This window comes from Enoplosus armatus, chromosome 2, assembly GCF_043641665.1.
Source record: "Enoplosus armatus isolate fEnoArm2 chromosome 2, fEnoArm2.hap1, whole genome shotgun sequence".
In the NCBI taxonomy this organism is placed as follows: domain Eukaryota; kingdom Metazoa; phylum Chordata; class Actinopteri; order Centrarchiformes; family Enoplosidae; genus Enoplosus; species Enoplosus armatus.
This window is the reverse complement of record NC_092181.1, coordinates 1,059,682-1,083,873: the sequence shown is the minus strand read 5'-3', so window position 1 is coordinate 1,083,873 and position 24,192 is coordinate 1,059,682. Positions and strand designations below refer to the sequence as shown.

The following is a 24,192-nucleotide window of genomic DNA, read 5'->3' as shown; positions in this document are numbered from 1 at the left end:
ACCCAGCAATGAGTTACCATTTTTGCTTTGCTTTCAAAGTCAATTGTGTTTATGAATGGGTTTTTGGTTAGATGCCTGAAATAAGGTCTGTGATTAACACAAGCTGAAGAGATTTTAACATTTTGTTTTATGATATAGAATGCGTCGGTAAATACCCCACTGTGAATTTTGAAGTTTTTACGTGTCTTAAAAAAAGCAGTTGCTAACTAGTGGCTAAATGAGACTAGAGAGGTTATCGGGGACATTAACCACCATCACGCCGAACACATGAAGTTTAGATGAAACTCATCTACTCACTAGTCCGCCTCCATCCTTGTCGTGTTTATACTCACGGCCTCACGGCCTTGCAAACTATTCTAGCTCAAACTTTCCAATTGACACAGCCATGACGACTAGCTAGATCAGGCCACGCTGGAGAGATAGTCTCTTCATTCAGAGAACCATGGTAACACATGTAACCTTTTGTTGATTCTTCTTCTTTCAGTTAAGTATTCAGTGTTTAGAAAGGTTGGTGAACAATAGCTGTAAATAAAAAGGGAAAATTGTGTCTTCTTTTGAGACACAGCCGTTGTAATAATCCAGAGCCATAGAAAAATCCTGAAGCCACATCATTATTTAACACATTTAACTTATTGTAAGTTTAGAAAATTTTGTCTTTAGACCTTGATTTAACATTTGGATGTACAGTATATTATAAAGGTACCCCCAAACCATTTAAAAGGAGTTTTCAAACTGTCGTTGTAAACACCAACCCATTTCTGGAAAACAAATAAAAAGCGAAAAAGCTAATAATGCTTTTAAATTGTTAAATAGGAATTATACACTTCATAGTTACTATTTATAACATTGAGCCATGAAGTCAACAAATTCAACTTTTTTCCACACTTGGTCTGGATGAGGACAATTTTAAATCCAAATTTCAAATTCTTTCCACAGATGTATCCTCAGGAGCCAATTCATCATACTTGCCAGCTGCAGCCATGAAGACTTATCCCATGTCAGACACAGGATTTGCCTCACACCAGCCAGAGTCAAAGGTCAGACAAATGTATGGGTTCCTTTTCTCAGGATTGTTAGACTTTGGCATATAAATCAAATTTTATGACAGGCTATAAAGAATCCTTGTGATAAGGGAACAGCTGTAATGTTAAAACATGAATCTGGGTATATCTTGATTATATATGGTTTGATAAAAAAGTGATTAATAATTAATATTTGCCTCTTATAAATTACTCCTACAATAATAGACTCAGAGGGAACTGACATGGGTGTTATTTAGTGCAGAGTAAGAGTGTAAGACCAATAGAATTATATGTTATAATATTTTATCTCTATAAGCTTTAAACACTGCATTTCATCTATATACTGCATTTCTTTCACATATCTTTAAAGATTATGTAGCTCAGCAGCAGGTAAAATGTAAAGGGTGTATGATGAATGGATCCCGAGTGTGTTCTGCTTGATGAATGGATGCAGATCCCCTTGCTGACAGCTGCTGGGGAACCAACAACAAGCTGTTTCTGGGCTTGAGAACTCGTTTTTACTCTGTGTCATTACAATTTTGGCTAGAAACAATGTGTTGAGATTTTTCATATATCCTTATTCTACCACTTGATGATTATCAAGCCCCTGGATCCAATTTAAGCGGTGAAATAGGGATAAATAGCTTCTGTGTCAAGGAAGATGTCGTATAGCAGTGTACACTTGTGAAATGATTCATATATTTTAGTGTGTGTTCTATGCTGCCTTACTTTTTGTTGCTAATTACATGAACTGATGAATTAGTCCTGTTTTAGGCAGGGGACACACTTTTCACATTTTTAAGTGCGTCCTGCTGTAAAAATGTGTTTAGACTGGACACAATTCAGCCATGCTGCACACCATGACATTGTAAAAACAAATGGATGAAAATGAGCACTCAGTCCAGCAACAACAAATTATGGTGACTTTACAATTAACAAGCTTTAGTCCAGAATGTTTTATCATATTGTATAGACAGAAGCTTATTTAACAACTATTACTCTCTTTTTAGTTCTGTTAATTTTATTGCGAGGCCTTACAATCTGCAAACATACTTGCTGCCGTACGGTCAGTTGGCCTGCCCGGAAGTGTTGGCTCGTGACAAGGTTTGAAAAACAGCACCTGTTAATAGGCGTCCATCGCCAAGGCAGGTCTCTTGAAAAGCACATTGCAGATGATGAGCGAGGTGAAAATTAGCCTGAGCAAAGCTGAGGAAAGCCTACTCTGGTGTCCAGCACCCAGCTTTCAACAGTTAGCGGGCAGCAACACGCACATAGTGCTGGAGCACATACCTTTACACAGACACCTCCTGTACACACTGTGCAGACACACTACAGTGTGTTCATTATGTATTTTCACTGCAGTTTTCATAACTTCTTGAAACTTAACCTAACAAGCCAAAAAGAACATTGCATAATGTGTATCTGTATTTACTAGTACCAGCTCTTTAACGAAGCCACAGTCAAACTAATTACATTACTATTAAAAGATGCCATTTTTAATGTTGCATGAATGTTGTATTAATTGAAAAACCTTAAATGTTTCATTAATCAATTTACAAAGATTTTTGTCGGTATTTCAGTTTGATGTATTTGGTATCTTTGGACATTTTGGTAGTTCCATAGAAATGCTATATAAAATGATTGCAGTTAAAGAGAAATAGATATTATACACATTTATACAGATAAAAAAATAATAAAAGGAAAAACAAAACATAACGGTATAGTAATAAAAAAAAATAGTATGAGTTAGATTAAAATAAAGAAATGTGTTTAAGATCTGAGAACAAAACATCGTACAATCGACGCTCTGAGGCCATGTTATTTAAATTACATCACTTCCACTGTAAAACCAGCGTCCGTGACTCTGCTTTATTGTATCAGCCATTTGTTCTTTTCTTCATTGCCAGAGGAGCCTATTTAACAGGAGGCTGAACCCACTGATGTGAAAGTCATATGCTTCATTGGTTGGTTATTGACAAAGGGTTTTATTGTATCAGTGGGAAAATATTTATAGGCTGTGCTACACGAGCTAATGTTAGTTGCTATAAACACACACCTGTCTGAGCAGAACAGGTGGGATTTATTGTTTTTACAGCCCTGTGTTGAATAGAGAGCACTCACACAAACGCACACGCACAACTACATGCAATGATAATTTGTGAACTTGTTTTTTGATGTGTTAAGTTTTATTTGTGTAATTTGTGTACAAATTAAATGGTACACACATTTAACATAACATTTGTAGAAATATACTGTGAGAATGAACATACATTTAACTGAAATTGATTTTGTCATCAAAATAAAGAAAATCAACAACTACTACAATCTACTATGTAGATGCTCACACACACGTGTATAAGCACATACACACACGCATGCTTGCACATTCACAGCAATCCTTAGTTTGGACCGCAGTGTCCCAGCTTTAAGTAACACAGTAGCTTCATGTGATAACAGAACTCAAACTGAGATAAACACAGGATTACAGCTAACTGCTGTTAGGAGCACAGACCTTAAGACCCCCGGGTCACACCCCCAGGCAGCGGTGTAAAGTTTCAGACTAGTGAGAGACTGGTAAAGCGATCTGAGGGATCGGCGTGCGAGCGCTCTGTGTAGGAACGTGGGAAGAAACTGTGAAACCAGACTGACCATCTCCTTGGATCCTCCAACATGGATCCTGCTCTGCACAAATAAACAGACATGTCCTTAGGACAGACTCCAGCTAATGTCAGTCAGCATGCTGTCAGTGAAAACAGGAAAGCACAGTGTGAAATGGTTGTTATCCTTTACACCATTTGGCCCTAGTTCATTATGTGATAGTGTTGAGAGTGTGAAGCAACAGAACATGTGGCTAAACACAGTGTGGCAGGTAAAGCCATTACCTCTGTTGACTGTAGTCTGTAGTGTCGGGTGCAAATTGTTTGATCAGGTGATTTATGGAAGAATTCATTAAAGGGGAGAATTGCACTATTTTTTCACAACAGTTTTCTTTAGAACTAAACATAACTAGATGTGTGATCAAGGCTACATTATAGAGAAGCTTGAATGAACTCACAGAGGGTTTTATTACACAAGGTATATTTCAATCATAGTTAATTCCTGTTTTTAATTAAAATATTTTTTTTACATGTATCTGGTGCTGACCAGGCAAATTGACTTCAATATGTATTGTACTGTATTTCTTCCTCTAGTTATGTTTTTAAATTTTTAGATCAAGCCACAGTGGATGTTAGTGCCTAACCTGTTTTGCGTGGGAACGTGTGTTTTTCCAAAAGTTTTTGTTTTGTTGTTCCCATCTGCAGCCAGTTAAGGAGGCCCTGTCAGTGTGTTTAGTGCCTCCTTATGAGTAGGCAATGACATGGCATAACTCTGCGCTTCTGGTTTGCGGTTAACAGAAACAGCTACTGTTCAAAGCCTGAGCCAACCTTGACAGTGATATCAATGTGGTCCAACTGTCTGGACTTTCAAACACATACGACATTTTACAGGTCAGACATTAGTGAGCAAGACTCCGGCCCTCTCTGATATTCCAAGGACATAAACAGCTTATTCCTGGATCTGTTTATTGAGCCTGTCCTGCATTGACCTTTATGTATTCTGGTGGTGGCAGTGGCATGGGCACAGAGCTGTTAATAGAATTATCACTCATGCATCTGAAGCTGTTGATTACTGGCCAGAAACCATTCAATTGTGGCGTAGAAATTCAGTAATCCGTCTCATCCAGATTGTCTTTTGATTGGGGTTGTGTGAATAGTAATATGGCCTGAAATAACAAGGTAGAGTATCCTATCTGTAAAAGAGTTTTGTCAGTAGCCTACTTTTTAAACCTTTTAAAAGAAAATATGAGTCCTGAGTTTATTTACTACTTCACCCTTTTTGTCTAAAGTTATCAATCAGGTTTTTGTGAGATATAATCACATGTTATTTATGGAACATTTGTGATCAGTGCTTCGTGTTTTGAATACTGATACACTTGCCTCTGATTATGTTTCGACATGCATAGTAAACTGACTGACTTTGAGATTGTAAAAGTGTCCTCCTGCCTCATTACACGTTCTACACTGCCCGGCTATTGGACCCAGTGTGAAGTGTGTGTTAGTGTAGGGTTTTCCCTGAACAAATTCCCTGTAAAAACAGAGACCCTGGCTGCTGGTCAGAGGTGGAATTAGGACCCCAGTCTGTACCACACATGGGACTGTCTGTCACGTCTGTCAGCCAGAGAAGCAGGAAGAGGAGGAGGGGCACTGGAAAAACTGCAGTTGCAGCACAATGGCTGCAGAAATAAGACTCCGTGAAATGGCATGCTGAATTTACAACTGCTTTCTGCAATGATGTTAAAGGCACATGAGGTGTCAAACGGTATGTCCACCGGCTAGTTTGATGATGAGTGGTACTTGCCTTTGCCTTTTTAAAGTTGTGATATGTAGTAAGTAAATTGTTCAGGGGAACTAATGGGAAAGGTGAAACAACCACTAAAATGATATTGATAAATAATAATAAACTTTATTTCTATAGCACTTCCCAAAACAAATGCTTTACATGGTTGATCCAGGATTGAAACATTTCAGGGCCGCAAAGAGGAAAATAAAATCAGACAATTAAAAGAATACAAAAATATTATGGAATAAGATACCCATCTATAATATAAGATAAAAACAATAATAATAATTATAATGAAATATTTTGGAAATAAAACAGTGTTCTAGCATTAATAAGATGCTTTTTTAAAAAGAAGTTTTGATAAGTTATTCGAAAGATGTCACTAATTCTGCAGCCTCAGATCTTCAGACTGGAAGTTCAGATCTGAGGGGTCCTGAATGCAAAAGCCCCGTCACCTTAAACAGTAAAGAGGGTGCGTGAGATGCATGATGGGTGCTAGTCTTCTTCTGCACGTGCCTCTGAACCACAAGAGTCCTTGCTGTGGTAGCTTCTCAGCATGTCCATTCACTAAACTGTGCTTTGGACAGAGATAGAGGTTAAAAAAACTTCAGTCAAAAGAGGGAAGATGGAGGTAAAGACAGATTTGAGGATAAATAGTTCGACAGGGAGTTGGAAAAGAGGGGGAAATAATAAGAAAGTCAATAATAACAATAAGAAGAAGAAGAAGAAGAAGAAAGAAAATGATTGCCAGAAATAGTGATTACTTCTCTGCACTCTCTCTCTAGCCTACCGTGTGTCTCCAAATATAATGTACTGCTCCTTTACTCACACTCCTTTAAATTAAAAGGGGGAAGGACAAAGGGGTGTTGAGCAATGCAGGTCGCTATACTTGGCAGCATAGAGGGATTTGTGTTAAATGTGTGAAGTGTCTGGGACCAGTCAGCTGATAAGTCTCCAAATCCAAACAAGAAAACTTTGATTATCACTGTTACACTGCTGCCAAAGAACTATTAATAGATGCAGTGAGGTGGGCTGCATCAAGGAGGGAAAATGACATGACATCCTGTGTGATAGTGTTACATTGATGTTAGGCAGACTACTTTCCTACAGTATGCTGACTCTGATGTGCCACACAGATTGTTAATGAATTGCACAGATCCTTTTGGAAGTATGCTTTATTGTTGTCAAACCTGTAGTTAGATGAGAACATCAATTTAATCTGTTTCATCTCTGTGTATCCAGTCGAGAGTTACTGGGGGGAAACTGCTAGCCTAGCTTTGTCAAAAGGGAAAAAAAATACAACTCCCCAACTGTCGTACATATTACATATTATATCTTATATATTTACCCAGAAATAGAGAAGGAGACACTGTGGTTGGAGCAGATTGCTTACGCATTGCAGCTAGATTCCTTATATATATGCTGGCCATGGTGTTAATGGCATTGTAAGCAGGATGAAGTTACTTTGATTCTGGTTTGGCGCAAGTTTGATTGTTTCAGTACTGATATATCAGTATGAAGGTTGTTGTCAGATCAAAGAATGTAATTTTATTTGATTATTTGCAGCCATTTCCACCGAGGAAGGCCACAGCAGGGCGTGTCGTTCACATCTGCAACCTCCCTGAAGGCAGCTGCACAGAGAATGATGTCATCAACCTGGGACTACCCTTTGGCAAAGTCACCAACTACATCCTCATGCGCTCTACTCATCAGGTACAATACCATTATTACTTATCAATTATTTGTTCTTCATGTTTATCAATAAATATTTTCATTGATTTCCTTGGTTGTACATCATTATAAAAGCCGTATTACATTTTTGATACTTGGCTGACACATCGGGCGACATATTAAGTGCATTAGTACAAGAAGGTTAACAACCAATTCTAGAATAAGCACCATATAGCATCCAGTATCACAGTCATCTTCTTTATTTTGCCATTTGTGCATGTGTTATCAAAGTACAGACTTACAGTAGCTCTGTGGGCTTCTTATAACCAATGGCAGCATTTTTAATTACATATTACCTTGTTTCAAACTCTAAATCATCTTAAAAGTCTTGCTTGCTGGGCGTGTCGGCACAGATTTCTGTCCTGATGAGCTCTAAAAAGGTGTTGATTCTGTGAAGATCTTTGCTTGGAAGGAATGAGTCAAAATGCAAATCAGCAAATTATCTATGTGCATTTTTGTGATCATCAACAGCCTTTTTCTGCTGCAGCTGTTACGTGTTATTCTGTACTTTGTAATAACTTACTGGCTGTTAACTACCAGTACATGACAGCTCACTCAGGTTCCCAGGTTTCAGAGAAATTGAACTGCAACATTAATATCAACCCTATCAAATTTAAAGCATTCACACTAAAATCATGGTATTGGTTACAGGGACTAAAGTGACTCTTCTGGTGATTTATTATGGTAATGAAATGTGATACCTTGTGATGATGATTTTCAAAGATTGGCTTGCGTCCAGTCTGACATCTGAGATGTGAAATATGTTTGTGCAAAAGACCATATAACTGTCAGAAGGGGATTATTGTTTACAGCTATTTTCTGTTCTCCCAAAAGGCATTTCTAGAGATGGCGTATGTCGAAGCAGCTCAGGCCATGGTCCAATACTACCAACTCACTCCAGCTATGATTAACAATCAGAAACTTCTCATACGAATGTCTAAGAGGTACAAGGAGCTGCAGCTCAAGGTAAGACTGAAAAACAGAGTAAACAGCAGGTTATATGCTGTATTAGCCGACAGCCAAATACTAAACTTGAATTTCTTTTCTGTATAGAAACCAGGTAAAGATGTTCAATCGATCATCCAAGATATCAGCTCTCAGCGGGGGAGGGGTGAGATGCAAGAACTTGAACAGTAAGGCAACTTTTCATTCTCCTTTCACTCTCGAATGCTTGTTTTTGTGTAGCCGAGTCACTTATCGAGGGAAGCAAAATTGAAATTCAGTGAGATGCAAATGTCATTAATGATCATCACTTTGTTGAAGTTGAATCAGTGTTCTTATCTCAAAAATAACAACACAAAGTACAGCTTTAGATTTCTCCATGTAATCTACATATCATCATAATCACCCTCCAGCTACATGCCAGAAAGAGCACGATCCCGCAGCCCTATCAGCCGCTCTCTGAGCCCTCATTCCCACAGCCCCAGTTTTACATCATGCAGCTCAGCCCACAGCCCCCAGGGGACACAATGCAGGGGTCCAGAGAGAAGCAGCAATGGACTGGGCCCCCGCCGAGGCTCTTGGGATTGGTCATCACACTTAAGAAGGGGTGAGGACGAAAGGGAGAGGGATGATCCATGGAGGAACGGGGGCAGCGTTGACGAGGATCGGTCTAATGGACGGACAGCCGACCGTCGGAAGGCTTACCAGAAACCTTTGGATCATATCGGCTTGAGATCTGCAGATGAGCGAGGAGGAGGAGGAGGAGGAGGAGGAGGAGGTGAAGGGATGAGGGGCAACAGAGACTGGCACCCACGAGGCAGCCCTCAAGGCGTGTCCTTCATCTCTTACAGGAACATGGAGGACGACTTCTACATGAAGGAACAAATGTACAAGTCAGACAAGCCGCCCAGGCCTCCTTACCAAAGGCATGATACAAAGTCAAAGAGGAGGGATGGTGGCGACTACCACAGTAGATCGAGGCATTCTGAGTTTGAGATGACTGATGAGCAACTTCACAGAACACTAGAAGACAAGAGGCAGAGTTCACCAGACAGGGGCAGGAGCAAAAGGACAAGCCGGAGGTACACCACTGTGGAAAAACACGAGAGAGAAAATGCTACTGAAAACACTGTGAGTAACTTTTGTAAAGTACATTATTGTTGTATACTTGTTGTACGTGGCACATCCTTCTAGCTGCTAAGTCATTTCTTTTCCCAGGATCGCCAGTCAAAAGAGAAGTCTGTGTCACCTCTGCGAAGCAATAAGCCAAAAGAGGCTACTGAAAGTAATAAAGATGGAGACACTGTAAGTAGGCATGTGGATCTTTATTACACATTTAACCCCACCTGTAGTTGGAGTAGAGTATTAACAGCTGTTTTCTTGATCCTTTCTCTAAGGCGAAGGAGTGGGAAAGTGGAGATGACACTGATGAAGAGTGTTGGTATCCGAAGAACATGGAGGAACTGGTCACTGTAGATGAAGTGGGCGGAGAAGATGATTCCATTATTGAGCCAGATCTTCCGGAGCTGGAAAAGTGTGCGTCCTGCCCCAAAGAGTCTGCAGAGGAGGAAGCAGTGGAGGAGCATGTATTACCACCTCCCTCCTCCTCCTTGGAGGCACAGGAGACATCTAACGAAAAGCCTAACCAGGAAAGGTTATGTGAGGATGCTGGAGACCAGGCAGAAACATCTGTGACTGAGAAACCAGGGAATGTTTTAACTGCTACCAGTCCTGAAGACCAGCAACTCAGTCCAATGGCTCCTGAGCCACCAATCACTAATCTTAGTGACTTCCCCAGTGAGGAGTTCAAGGCTGCACTGGAGGAGACATGTTTAGAGGATAAATTAACCAAAAGCGGGCCTTCAGAAGAGCCAAAAGAAAATCACATTCATGTATCAGAGGACAGCAAAACCCTGGAAATAGGACAGGCCTCAGAAACAATCAACAATGGGGTTCAACACAAGGATGGCAGTCTTAAAAAAGGTACTTTCCAAAAGAGAAGTCAAATGTCTGCTGTCGAACCACATGAGATCAGTGTTCAGTTACATTAAGCATCCGAAGTCATAGGTTTAGATTTGTTCAGGTCTGTCTCAGTAGGATAATTAATCAATTAGTAGAATGTCCAAAAAACTAATTTGCTAATCTAATCTATTAAGCATTTAAACATTCTGAAGTTCAGCCTGAGTTACAAAGAGTGGATATTTTTCACAGTTAAGTTCTTTTCCCCGGTTGTGATTCCTTGTTGAGCTGTGGTGGAGGAACAATAAGAAAGAGAGTTATTGACTGAGGGATTAATTAACTGCCTCATAATAGCTTCAGCTGAACTTTAGAAAGTATCTCTACTCAGAACGAGGGCCGTGGATTTTGTCCCCCATCTCTTCTCATTGAAATCTCTCCCCAGTACGGACGATTACAGCAGACATAACATCCGTTATATGTAAATCCTCAGCTTTTCTTTGTAAAATTGTTATTTCTTTCTGTCTTCTCTCACTTATTAAGGTTTACCCTTTGTTGAATTTAAGTGATGATTAATTGTAAGTTAATCATTAGCTACACTCATAGTTTAAACTCTGAACTCAAACATAAACAAGGTAAGGGTTACACAACAAAATGGTCTGTAGTTGACACACTCGGCTGTGGGAATTATTACAACTACAGAATATAAACATTGCTTGCAGGAATGAGTGTTGCAAACAACTTAGTATTTTTTTCTACCCTAAGGAAATAGTTTCAGATATTTCCTGCAAATCTGTTGTGTAATGTCCTAAAAAAACTTTTAAAAGTGTCTATATTGTTGAGGAAAAGGCGATGCATTGTGGTTAAACTGCCTTTCTCATATTTGATATACCTTTTGCAGAGATTGAGGCCCCCTCGCCATCTCACGAGCAAGACAAAGCTATCAGTGAGCACAGCATCTCTTTGGGTGAGCATAACAAGTGTTATCGTCTCTCCGATTCTATGGATTGAATGTTTTAAAATACTCTGAGAATAAATTAAATCATTGAGGGCCTCAAATATAGTCCATATAGTTCTCATGTTGTCAGCAAACATCAGGTTATGTAAAAAAAAGATTCAGCAGAAGCAATAACGATGAAAACTGTATCTGACTTCTCTGGCTGGATTAAACCCAGTCCAAGAGCACTTGAACTGGTCTATATTTAATCCTTGTCACGGACACAAGTTCATGGAGTCTTGAGCCTCTGGTCTTAGCCCTAAAGATAAAGTGTTATCATGGACACCATTAATAAGTGCACTGACAACCTGTTGCATTAGCACTCTAATTGGCTGGAATTGCTTGGCCACTTGCTGACCTATTTCTGTGAGCAGGTTGTGAAATGCACCCCTGAGAGACGAGTATTTATATTATCATTAGGGCTAGAATGACACGGCCAAGCACATGGCCTGTGTCAGGCCTGCTGCATGGAGACTTACATAAGCCCTGGTGCAGTGCAACAACAATAGACCACAGTACAGACACAAGAGTGTGGCTATTTCTGATGTATGATGCCCTGGGAATGTGTGTGTGTGTGTGTGTGTCCATTGATTGCACGTCTGAGACAAATTTAACGCTGATGAGTCATCTGGTTGTTGTTGTTGTTGTTGCCATTTTGTTCATTTTTTATTGTCACATTTATCTGAAATGTGTTGTTGTTATTGTCTAATTTCATATAATCAAGGTATAATACAATATACTTTTAAATCTCTCTTATAAACACACTTTCTTTCTTTTTTTCCTGAATAGCTTGTCATTAGTATTGAAATCTAATTGTTGTGTTCGCTGTCTAACAGGAGTGGAGTTCATTGTGCCAAAGACCGGCTTCTACTGTAAACTCTGCGGACTGTTCTACACCAGTGAGGAGACCGCAAAGACCACTCACTGCCGCAGCACTGTACACTACAGGAACCTACAGGTACACACTGCACACTGGTGACACACCCGCCCTTCAGGGGACGACGACAATGATGATGATGATGATGATGATGATGATGAGAAGGAATAAGATGATAACCTGGAATTACACATTGCTCTCTTTCTTCCGTGAATTATACCAGCATGCTAACCCTGGCTGAGGTATATCTGACAGTAAATGTGTTTGTGTGTGTTTGTACTGTATGCACATATACAACTTGTCTGCCTGGGCATTTGCCTTCACTCCGTTTATACCAGCAAATGTAGTATTAAAAATTCAAACAGTCAGTGTGGTCTGGTAGCAAAATTCACGAGATGACACCACCTGTTGCCGGGTTGGTGAGTGATCTCTTCACACTCATACGTTCATGCATGTTATATTCATTTTCTTTGCCTTTTGGGGATCAATCTTACTTTAAATGTTTAAAATGGTGTTTTCTAAACAGGACTAACCTACCTGTTAGTTTACATGAGGATCAAATTAGTGTGACCGTCAGTAATATACAGTGCTGAACCGTATAAACTGTACGAGTTTTTTTGCACTAAGCATACTATTCCATCTATGTGTATTGTGGTTGTGTTTGATTTTTTATTTCTTATCTAAACTCTTTTATTGCTAGATTGTAATTTGGCAATATGCACAATAGTGCTAAAACAATTAGTTAAATAATCGATAATGAGCAGAAAATTAATATTATTATTTATATATATATTAATTTTGATTAATGTATGAACTGTTTTAGTCCTTTATGACGGACAAAAACTTGCTGGTTCCAGTTTCTTAAATTTAAAGATTTATATTACTTTAAATTGTACAAAGACATTTGTACTTTGTGCCGTTTGTTGGACAAAACAATGTCACCTCGGGCTCTGGGAACTTTTGATAGCCATTTTGTTTTTCTGACGTTTTTATTGACTAAATTGATTATTATGATTGAAAAAAGAATCAACAGATTAATAAAAATGAAAACGCACGAATGCAGTCAGATGGGAAAACATCTGACTGCAATATATACTGACACATCATAGCACACACACACACACACCAACATACACTTGTATGTAAACTCGCAACTGTATTAGGTTTCTGATTATTGGCCATTCAGCACCAAGCCGTCTTGCATTTCTCTCGTCCCTGGCAGCACAGCTGAGGCGAGCCGGAGGAGCGGCGATTCCTTCACATTTGATGGATTACATTCCAAAAGGAAAAAAACTTCTAACAGTTGTGCTGTCTGTCAAAGCGCTGCGTGTTTCTTCTGGTGTTTAATAGTTTTAGATTAGTGTTTTTTTTAACCAGAGATTTCTGTTTTACTTTCCTTACTCATCTACATAGTTTACATTAACTTCAAAATTCAACATTTTTGGTTAATTTAATTTAACATTTTAAGAGCAGTACAGTATATATTGATTTACAGATATTTGTTAGCTTGGATATTGTCAGTTGTGTTTAGTTTCAGTCTGAACCAACACAGCATCAGCAAAAACAAAGAAGAAGAAGAAGAAGAAGAAGAAGAAGAAGAAGAAGAAGAAGAAGAAAAAGACGTTTTGATTGAGCGAGACTCCTGGTCTCAGATATTTGAGTCAAGCTAAAAGGATGCAGTTTTTCCAACATGGCTTTTTGTGGACTAATGCTGATATTTTCGGGTTGATTGCTGATATTATATGCAGATACATAAAACCTTAATTTCACAGATTATGATGTGTCACTTCATAATTGTATTTGTGGAAAATCCTTTAATTTGGACTACTGGTGACTGCCGTTTTTATGACTAACACTAACTCAACTGAAGAACATTTTTATACATTTTTAAGAAGCCCTAAAATATTTCTTTTTTAGTGAAATCATACAGTTACCTCCTACATGCTGCTGGTGGGAAAAACTGGTCAGGTGATTGTTTGACTACAATCAAGATGCTGCTTTCTTGTCCTGATATATTTTGGATTGTAAACATTTTGCTTTTTCCTTTTCTTCCGCTCGTCCACAGAAATACCTGTCCCAGCTGGCAGAGGAGAGTCTGTCGGGCTCTCTTGCTGAGCCCTCAGCTGCACAGTGATGTCAGCTTGATCTCTCACATCTTGTGCAACGAACAGCAGAGGAAAGATTCATGAGTGTGTGCTGTTGGTGCAAGGCTATGGACAACTACAGCATGGATAATGTGACACATGGGAGCTAGAGTATGTGGACGTTTGCACTGGTTTTGATATTTTTCAGGGGAGGGATGCTAGGATGTCTTGAATGGCACTGACAATCACAGCCAGAGATGCTCTTATTTTTGTACATACCTGAAGTGTAATGTATAGTGAGGCTACAATATTTAATTGCAATTTTTTGGTTTATCAATTTTCTTACAGTCTGTGTTATTGGATTGTGTGATAAAATGTGTTTGTTCTGTTATTTGCCATAATGTGTAATTACGGAGAAGACAGGCTATTAGAGAATGAGCTTGTGTTAGAGTTTAAATCAGTTATACTCATCAAAAAAACAATGATACATTTACAGCTGCAAAATGACTTGAAATATGTGCCAAAGAATGTTTTTACTCAGTTCAAAAACTGAGGCAGATTCTCAGGTTTGTTCTATTTGTTAAACAGAGTGCAATGTATATCTCAGCACACAACATTTACATTTTTATTTATATCTGGGGCTTGAAAGGCTCTTGCTGTTTTTCTTTCACATTTTGCCAGTTTGGGCACCACAATATCTGTCTGTCAGGTAAAAATGTACATCATCTGGATTGATAATAATGCAACTATGCAAAGGATATTTATTTGTTTATTTAAGTGTTATGTTGGATTTAAGTCATAAAACAATCCCAGTCACATTTGCAAACATATGTAATGCCTTAATTATTAAAGACCTTACACTGGACCATGTGTTTAATTTATCAGAGTTAAACATGCAATATTTAATCTTACAGTAATTTGTTCAGAGGGATTATTAAGCCAGAATTTGTTTTTGTATACTGTGAATACTGATCCTGTGATATTAATGATAGTGTTGTTTTCTTTGACAAACTTTTCATATGATTTTCAATGCAAAAAAACTTGAATAAACATTTTGAACTTGTTTCAACAGGCTTCTTTTCTTAAATGAACTTTGTGCAGAGTCTACCATATTGTGTACACTATGTGGTATTATGGTAATACAGTCATGAACAGACAGGGTACAGTGCACCATCCATCCATCCATTTTCTACACCAGTTTATGGTAGGACTTTAGTGTTGTTGAAGAGCTCCCCCAAGTGTTGTGGCAAAAAACACATCTGGGTGCCGCAACTAAACGTGTTGGTCTAAATAGAAGCGTTAAACTCAGTTTGGATATTTTAGCTTGTTTGGATATTTAACATTGATCTGATCCAGAATCAATGTCCTTTTAATTAAAATTTTCACTGTCACACATTTAGTCTGCTTACTCACACAGTAGGTTTACACAACGTAATAATATTCAACATATATAACTGTTCACTATGGTTAACATGCTTTGGCCAAAATAATAAATTATGATTATTTAGACAGGGTCAAACAATTATTATCATCAATAACATCATCATTAATGAACCAGAGTGTTGAAGCTGGTGTGATAAACAAGCAAAAAGAAGGAGCTGTTCTACAGCACCACCGATAGGGGGCAGCACTTGATTAACTACACAGACCCCACAGAACGTGCGAGAAGAAAATCCCGTGTTGCATTTTCATTGGTTCTTTGTTTTAAAAACCCACATACCTCCAGCCAATCGCATGAGGAAAATACGGATCTACGTGCTTGCGTTGCTGGGTAGATAAAACAAAAACAACAGTGTTTGTGTCAGAGTTTGAAGCTTGGACACAGCAGACGGTCAGAGATTTTACTGTGAGTTATTTAATCGACAGAACAAGGGAGATATAAATGCACATTTTACATGTCAGTGTTGTGAAGATTTTAACGATTTTATCGATGTAGCTAGCTAAAAGATGTCCACCGAGCTAACGGACTGCAGTTAGATTTGATCTTTTATTGACGCTTGGGCTTCCACAACAGATAAACGGCGAGTCAGCGACGTATAAGAAGGGCTTAACGTCAACTAACCGTAAACTGCACATTTCGCTTTTGTCATTTTATATTCGTAGTCGTTTTATATGTGCAGTTAGCTACTCTGGAGTTTGGTCCTTTGACTCAGCTCTTTCCTTTGACAGCGAACATTCAAGCTAACGCAACGTTAGCCATTGTTTATCAACAGTGTGACTTTGAATGAAGGGGGGGAGGGGAGGCTGTTGCGTAGCAGCATGTCTGGGCATGTTATTAACGCGCGTCTGCATTAAACATTTCTGTTTTCTCTTCAACATTGCAGGTCATCATTTGAAATAATTTTTTTGCTCGCTGTTCTGTTGCAAAATCTCTGTAAAACATGGCAACTGACTGCGAGGCCTGGCTGAACGCAAACCCCGTTGGTAAGTGTGAGCCAGTCACAACGATTTAAATGCTCCATCAGCTGTGTCTGATGTGGGGAGCAGGGACTTTTTCATGCGGAAGTGGTTTGATTGCGTATTTTCTTGCACTGCCTGCAGGTTTAGTGATGTTGAATTTGGCATTGTTTTCATTCTGCCGCTCGTCCTCCACTTGGTGTGTGACTGCAGATAGAAATTATAGTATAATTCAGTCTGACCTAAAGCAATGTTTCCTGAGTTTATTGTATTTGTACAAAGACAATGTATGTATGTTTCCCTGATCTGTTTTGCACAGAAAGGCTACTTACTCATAGTTTGTCAACTTAAACATAAACTCTTCCCCATTTTCCTTGTAAACCAACAGAGGCAGAGGACCTGAGTGACTCCTTTGTATCTGGAGACGAAGACAATGGAAGATCAGTCATTGTCAACAAACAAATAAACAATGAGATCAACGGCAACTGGCTGTCCTCGTCTAGCAACAGCATCCATGAAGCACGCCTCAAGGCGAAGGCCAAGCGGAGGCTGAGAAAGAACTCCTCCAGGGACTCCGGCAGGGGGGACTCTCTCAGTGATAACGGGGATGTGGTGAAGGGAACCTCAGTGGCACCCACCAGCCCCAAGAGCAAGCTGCTGGACAGAAAATCCCGACTGGGCAAGGGCAGAGGTCTGCCAAAGAAAGGTAAGAGGAATGAATCTGTCAGTCCAGTTTATTTAGATATGACAGTATGATGTCAATGTTATGTTATCATGTAACACTGTGATATCAAAGAGATCAAATGTGATCAAATCGGTTTCTCAAAACATAACCTTTTGCTGGTAGTTACCACAGGCGAGTAAAAGTTGATCAAAGACCCACTGGTGTTTCAGTGCCCAGTGCTACAAAGGGAAAGCCTTCATCACTGTGTGACCTACTGTTGTCGTCACCTGGGGGGGGTTCTGTCTAGGAGCCATAAACCAATTGATATGCACAAATGGCTCGGTGATCTAGAGCAGGTCACACCCATTTTAAAGTACTCTTTTCTTTTCTTGCCATCTGCCCAGCCAAGCATTTCTGGAAATGTCCATTAGAGGTTCATTAATACTCTTGGCAACATTTGTGTACTAGTACTGTGGTATTCTATCGATGCATAGGTGGCACCTTTTGAACTGCCAAGAGTGCCCAATTTATAAATCAAATCAAAAAGGGCTCCTCTGACTTGCCTTCTCCTCGCCCCTAACTGTATTTTAGTAAGTAACACTGGCACATTACAAACGTACAAGTAGATCAGTATTTAGCAAGTGCCAACATCTTCTGATAGTGCAGCTGTCTCTCACTGTGGGTCCTCATTCAGTGATGCAAGCATTCAATGTCTACATATATGTCCCAGCAGACTGCAGTATAAGCAGTCAGTCACTTTTCTCTTCCCATGGGCAGTGGAGCAAGTGCAGTTTCTCTTGGCACAGCGTCTGTCTGTTTTTCTGGTTGTGTAACAGAACAGCCATGCCGGTAGAGCCCTGTTATTTGAGCTCTCCTGCATTAAAAGTTCATGCATTGCAGTTTTGAAAGACAAATGCTGCGGATGTGCTGAATGTCTGCCCAGAGCAAACTAGCGTGCGCAATGTTTTAACGCTAAAGTGGGACAGGTTCGCACAACCAATGTGAGCTAAATATAGTGGCAAGTCATATGCTACATACAGAGTGGGGCTAACGCAGGTTTCAAAGCATGTCACACAAGCTGCTTTGTATTGGGCTTCTTAAACTGTCTGCAATCTGTTAGTGCTGACCTCAGACCCAGCAGATGTTTGTTTGTGTAATACATATTAAGGCGTCACCTCCTCAGATAGAGGGATTATACCTCTTAGTATGTTTGGTCCTTGGTACAAATCAGGTAATGATCCATATAATATTAGTAATATTATAACAGCTGTACTTTTTTTTGTACCACTGGACAAGACCTTCCTGAAGACTAACTACAGCTGAGAGATGTGCTGTGTGAGATAAGGGTTAGGGTTTTTTCGGCTACAGAGATCACACAGTAAATTGAGTATCACCGGTTAAAATCTATTGTGTGGTTCCGAGTAAAACACTGAGCACCTGCCTGCACTCTGAATGTAAAGTTAAAGGCCTACTGGTTTACCTTTTGTCAACATGCCTCTCACTTTTCTTGACTGTTATTTCCCTCTTGACGTTAAAACTGTAGCTGCATGAATCAGTGAGGCTTGACATTACGAGGCATTTAATGGAAATATCACGCATATTTGAAAACAATCTGCATGTCTCAGATGTTGTTTGAGGCTCAGGACAATAAAATAACTGGTTGACCCTCTCATAGCAGGGGGCAGGTCAGGCTCTCAATGAGCAACTTCTGAAAAATGATCTGGGATTTGTCTGGAAGTAGTCCCATTTTAAAGTGAATGTTTGACCTTAAATTGCTTATAAGATTTAAGACTAATGTTACCTGATATAGATCAGCATTACCTTTCTGTTTCTGTGTCTCAACATTATATACATGACACCACGCTCTGTAACCCTCACCACCCCACCTTCTTATTATATCTGCTTTGAAATGGGTTTGAAGGTGTTTTTCAGGGGTTATATTTCAGGGACATCATGTTAAGAGACCCTAATGCGCTCAAAAGTGGCTACTTAACTTTCTTTCCATAGTAACTATTCGATAGAAGTAAAAGCTGCTCTCATGTTTCCGGTAACCAAGATATGTGTGCCACTAAATCTTTTGAAAATGGCTTGCATGTTTTCTTAACATGAGCGATGGTGAAGTTGTCAGATAGCGTGTCTGACATTGTCACTGACCTTTGTCTGCAGGTGGGGCTGGAGGGAAAGGTGTATGGGGCCGATCTGGTGAAGTTTATGAACAGGAGGAGGTAGATGAGAAAGACCCCAACTATGACGAAGCTCAGGTACTGACTGTGGTGTTGATATTGTAATGTTCATTGTACATGGAGTGTTTGGAATATTGCTGTACTTTATTTTCCTACTATTTGTCTGTACGGTGGATAAAATAACAAAGATGTCTTATTAACCTGTCATATAAATACCAAAAACTGTAAATGTGACTGTTTCAACAGGAAAACTGTGTGTATGAGACTGTGGTTCCCCCGCTGGATGAGGGGAACTTTGAGAAGACAGTCACCCCCATCGTGCAGGAGTATTTTGAACATGGAGACACAAATGAAGTAGCGGTAAGTGTGCAGGAAACAACTTGCGCAACAGAAGCTACATCGAACACGTGCTTTGCAAAGAGCGCTAAAAATAACAAGACCGGAAAACAATCATAAAGCCAGTGCCAAGTTAACATTTCTCTCCACATCCAGGAGCTGCTTGCAGGACTGAACCTGGGACCCATGCGGAGCGAGGTGCCCTCGCTGGCTGTGTCGCTGGCCCTGGAGGCCAAAGCCAGCCACCGAGAGCTCACCTCCAGGCTGCTGGCTGACCTGTGTGGACCTGTTCTGTCCCACAGCGACATGGAAAACTCCTTCGACAAACTGCTCCGAGAGCTGCCCGATCTGGTCCTGGACACACCAGGAGCCCCGCAGGTGAGTCTCCTGAGATATGTGTGTGGACACCTGTAGCTCAAGTAGCAACTTATTGAATGTGTGTGTGTGAGTTATAGTGCTGCATAAAAATCCTAAAATTACCAAATTCAAATAGATAAATTGTAGTGAATTCAGGATGAGTATATACTTAAAAATCCACTGTGATACTGAATGAATTGACTACCACTCAGGTTTGTGAGAGGATAAGGGTCAGTTGCACTGGTAGACACATTTCCATATTTAATGCAAACAATAAAGCAAGCCCCTGGAGCAACAGTGAATCCACGTCATACATTTCTTTTTCTCATTTATGTTTTAGGATATTTTAACGTTAAACACACAAGACTCATCGGCCTTGTGTGTGTGTTCTGTTTGAGTTGTTACACAGTCTGTGGTGGAGCACGGGAACAACACTGTCGTTCGATGTATGAGAGATAGCTTGTGTGTGGTGTGGGTATTTGAGCTCTTTCCTTTTCAGCCTGCACAGACATGAGATCTCTGGCCATTGTCTGTCTGCGCTTGCAAAATGCAAGCTCAGCGAAGAACGCTCAAAGGGTTATTGGTCACCCCCCTTCCACCCCCCACCCCCCTCCTTTCACTGTCTCATTTGGGCTCACTAGTAATTTCTGTCCCACTCTCACAGCTCTATGTGGGTTTAAAGGGGTGTAATGACTCCGCCCTGCCCTCCACCTCCTTCCCTCTACCCCTTTCACCCTCTCTTTGTCAGCTTCTCACACACACACACACACACACACACACACACTGCTGTCTTTCTCCTCATGTGCCTGCCAGTCTAGCCACAGCCATGGGTCAGATGAGACGGAGCTGCCTCTCGTCTGAACAGGAACAATGATCAGTGATGAGCGTAGGCTTTGTGGAGGCCAGAAGAGCAAAGCCAGCTCTTTCGTTTCCCTAAATCATGTGCTCACACTACTGTAAACAAACACACACACACACACACACACACACACTGAGGCCACTGTCAGTCATCTGTAATGTCAGTGTTTGTGTCGGGCCTCCAGTTCTTCAAAGTGAAAAAGAAAATGTAATTGTGACCTAGCAGTGTTTAACAGCATTGTTGCAGGTCTTTGCTAGTTCACTTTATGTATTTTTTTTATAGCAAATGTTTCGTTTGTTTCACTTAAACTTAAAAGGAGTGGATTAGATTAATAGTGTATATGTATTCTCATATAACTGAACATTATTGAAGTAATGGAATAAAAAAAACTCTTTATTATTAATTTTTAAATATGACTTTGGCCTGTTTTCTCTCGAAAATACAAATAAATTCCCAGATTCAGTCAGTCATTCGTGAACACGAGGCCCTGGACTGTCTACAGTCAACATCTGTAACCTTTTTGGCTTCCTTACCTCAAACAACTGGACCTGCTTTATGATGCATAGACAGAATAACGGGTCTATCAAACTGTGCTATGTTCAATATGATGCTATTCAATTTATTTTGGTTTATTTACATTTTCCTCTCTTTTGTGTCTATTTTCCAGTTGGTGGGCCAATTCATCGCACGCGCTGTTAGCGACCAAATATTGTCCAAGAGCTACATCGAGGGCTACAAAGGCAGAGTTGACTGTGAATACACAAGGTATCTGATTGACGGCTGTGATTTTCGTTTCCTGTATTATGCTATTATCATGAAAAAAAGAATTTGTCAAGTGACTGATAAGAGGGTATTCAGTCCATAATCCTGTGTATATCATTAAATATAGCATCCAAAAAAACAGGTGGAACAATTATGTGCAACACAAGATGTTTTATTATTAGAGGAGAAGCAGTGTGATCACTTGCAGGTAGGGGAGACAGGGCAGTTATGAATGATAGTTTTGCAGTGTGACAACTTCGCCCCACAAACCTTGGCTGTTTTGTTTTTTATCTTCAGGGCGGCACTAGACAGGGCGACAGTGCTGCTGAAGATGAGTAGGGGTGGCCTACGCGTAGACAACCAGTGGGGGGCAGGCGGGGGCCAGAGACCTGTCACGCAGCTCATCAAAGAGGTAAATTACACAAAGCAGACTTGAGGACTCCAGCAGCAGACCTGTTCTTTGTGAACAATAGTTTAGTATCTTCTGTGTATTTATTAATTTTTTTTTGTTTTTCATTTCACCTTTACCAACCAAACTTTAGTAGTATTTCTTTTCTGAATTGTTATAAAGCTTTATCTAATTTAGTAAATTCACCTCCATGAAGCAGGCAACATAGAAAAGGAAGACATTTTGGTGGATGGGAAAATAAACATAGTATGCAGGTGAAAAGTGACATTTTCATGATTTATTTTAACAAAACTCTTAACTGAATAAGTAATTTCTGTGCAAACACTGCTCCAACTTTTATCAAGCACAGGAAAACAGTTCTGAACGGTTATTAATAACGGGTTAATAATTGTCATTTCCTACTCTTTGTCCTGTCAGGTGAACCTGCTGCTGAAGGAGTACATCCTGTCTGGAGACTGCAAGGAGGCTGAGAGATGCCTGAGAGATCTGGAGGTTCCCCATTTCCACCACGAGTTTGTCTATGAGGTAAACGCTTTGCTTCAGTTTGAACAGCCCAGTCTTTCCTTAAGTCATCACAAAAGCAGGTGTGTCGGAGGGGGAACGAGAGAAATGTTTATTCTATACCTGAACAGTATTGTGTGTGTAGATGGCAGGCTAATTCATCATCATTTGAAACATTTTATCTTGGTTTTAAGTTTTTATTTTTAACTCCCATTGAGGAGTGTAAACACCTCTTGGTCTTAACTAAAATATGTAGATAAAATAACTGCGTGTTTTGCACTGCAGTAAGTGCCTCTAGTAGATAGTTGCAAAGGTTTTTATTAATAGACGGCTGAATGTTTTTGCTTTGTCCCCCAGGCAATAGTGATGGTGTTGGAGTCCAAAGGAGAGAAAACATTCAAAATGGTTCTGCAGCTACTGAAGTCGCTCTCTGCCTCCTCCGTCATCACTGTGGACCAAATGAGAAGGGTAAGGTGCCACCTGGTGTTTGAATTATGCACTGCACATAATTATTTCACCAAGCACCAGCTCATTTGTTTGCTGGCCTTATAAGATGCTGTTTAATCTACAGTGTGTTTTTCCTTCAAAGGGCTATGAAAGAGTTTATATGGACATTGCTGAAATCAACATTGACGTCCCTCGTGCGTACTTCATCCTGGAGCAGTTTGTTGATAAGAGCTTCAGTATGGGAATCATTGATGTAAAATTAAGAGATCTTTGTCCCTGTCGGTAAGTGCTGCTTTTCTCAGACACGCACCTTACACTCATCTCTGAGGGGAGATGTGTTTCTGTTTCTGTTCATTATTACTGTTTGTTAATGTGGTCTGTCTCTTTGTCAGGGGCCGGAAGAGATTTGTCAGTGAGGGAGATGGTGGGATTGTCAAACTGGAAAGCTACTGAGGAGCCCTTTTTATGTGCCAGATTTCCTGAAAAGAAGAGGATAAAGCTACTTTTTTACTTGCATATTTTTCAAAATAGCAGGGTACAATTTTTTCCCTTCTAACAGTCAAAAGAATGTACATTTCTGAAATTGAGGTGGGGTAAAAAACAAAACAAAACAATTGCACTTTTGATTGAAACTGAAGTAGATCACTTTCTCCAAAGTGTTTCAATATAAACATTTGCATAAGCTAACCCTGAAAAGTGCCACACCTCTCAGTGTCAGTCATTCCATGTTGTTTTGTACAGTATTTTCTTGATTTCACTGCCACTCCTTTTGTGTTTTCTAGAAAACAGTGTTTGTACAGAGATGACTGGTTTGTGTCAAGAGCTTTATAAAAGGGTATAACAAAATAAATAAAGGGGAGCATGTTGGTTAAATGCAATACTCGCTCCTTAACTAGCTGCTGTTTCTATGCTGTGCTTGACTTTTGTTTTTTCTTTTTACCCTTTAAATTACACAAAGAGTCATTATTGAAGGTATTAAGATGAGTACAGTGCAAAAACAAATACCAGTCGGGTAACTTCATAAAATGGTGTTTAGAGTGTTTATTTTTATATCTGGGGAATACTGGTGTGTGAACTGTACCACGTATTGCTCCTTGTTTGTTCATTAAATCACTATTAAATAATCCATGACTGTTTTTGTGAATGTCACAATAGTAACACACAATCCCAACTACATGTTGCAACTTAACTGACCCATTAATCACGCTGCCTTACATTCACTAAATCAGGAAGCCATTAACTGACATTTTCTTTTGTGCAAATCAAATTACAGATGCAATAATACAAA

At 39.8% G+C, this 24,192-nt stretch overlaps 2 protein-coding genes across 2 annotated transcripts in view; both read left to right on the top strand.

The window, feature by feature from the left end:
* rbm20 (RNA binding motif protein 20) overlaps positions 1-14,287 on the top strand; it is a 44,389-nt gene extending 30,102 nt beyond the window's left edge. The window contains exons 6-15 of the mRNA XM_070925837.1: positions 937-1,037; positions 6,969-7,115; positions 7,968-8,099; positions 8,187-8,266; positions 8,489-9,206; positions 9,294-9,380; positions 9,473-10,043; positions 10,933-10,998; positions 11,865-11,986; positions 13,971-14,287. Of these exons, the coding sequence (XP_070781938.1) occupies positions 937-1,037; positions 6,969-7,115; positions 7,968-8,099; positions 8,187-8,266; positions 8,489-9,206; positions 9,294-9,380; positions 9,473-10,043; positions 10,933-10,998; positions 11,865-11,986; positions 13,971-14,039 (2,093 nt within the window). The 3' untranslated portion in view covers positions 14,040-14,287. The remainder of the gene's footprint in view (positions 1-936; positions 1,038-6,968; positions 7,116-7,967; positions 8,100-8,186; positions 8,267-8,488; positions 9,207-9,293; positions 9,381-9,472; positions 10,044-10,932; positions 10,999-11,864; positions 11,987-13,970) is intronic.
* Positions 14,288-15,791: 1,504 nt separating this feature from the next.
* On the top strand, positions 15,792-24,028 carry pdcd4b (programmed cell death 4b). Its single transcript, XM_070915401.1, has 12 exons — positions 15,792-15,835; positions 16,314-16,413; positions 16,775-17,092; positions 19,217-19,311; positions 19,480-19,593; positions 19,726-19,947; positions 21,453-21,550; positions 21,845-21,959; positions 22,374-22,481; positions 22,815-22,925; positions 23,047-23,186; positions 23,297-24,028. Exons 2-12 carry the CDS (start codon positions 16,371-16,373, stop codon positions 23,355-23,357), a joined length of 1,425 nt encoding a protein of 474 aa, XP_070771502.1. The 5' UTR covers positions 15,792-15,835; positions 16,314-16,370; the 3' UTR covers positions 23,358-24,028.
* The last annotated feature ends 164 nt before the right edge of the window (positions 24,029-24,192 follow it).

Bases quoted from the DNA above. Each gene is read 5' to 3' on its own strand.
- pdcd4b (XM_070915401.1), top strand. From the start codon at position 16,371: ATGGCAACTGACTGCGAGGCCTGGCTGAACGCAAACCCCGTTG. The intron at 16,414-16,774 runs GTAAGTGTGAGC...GTAAACCAACAG, and splicing joins GCTGAACGCAAACCCCGTTG to AGGCAGAGGACCTGAGTGAC. The intron at 22,926-23,046 runs GTAAGGTGCCAC...TTTCCTTCAAAG, and splicing joins CTGTGGACCAAATGAGAAGG to GGCTATGAAAGAGTTTATAT.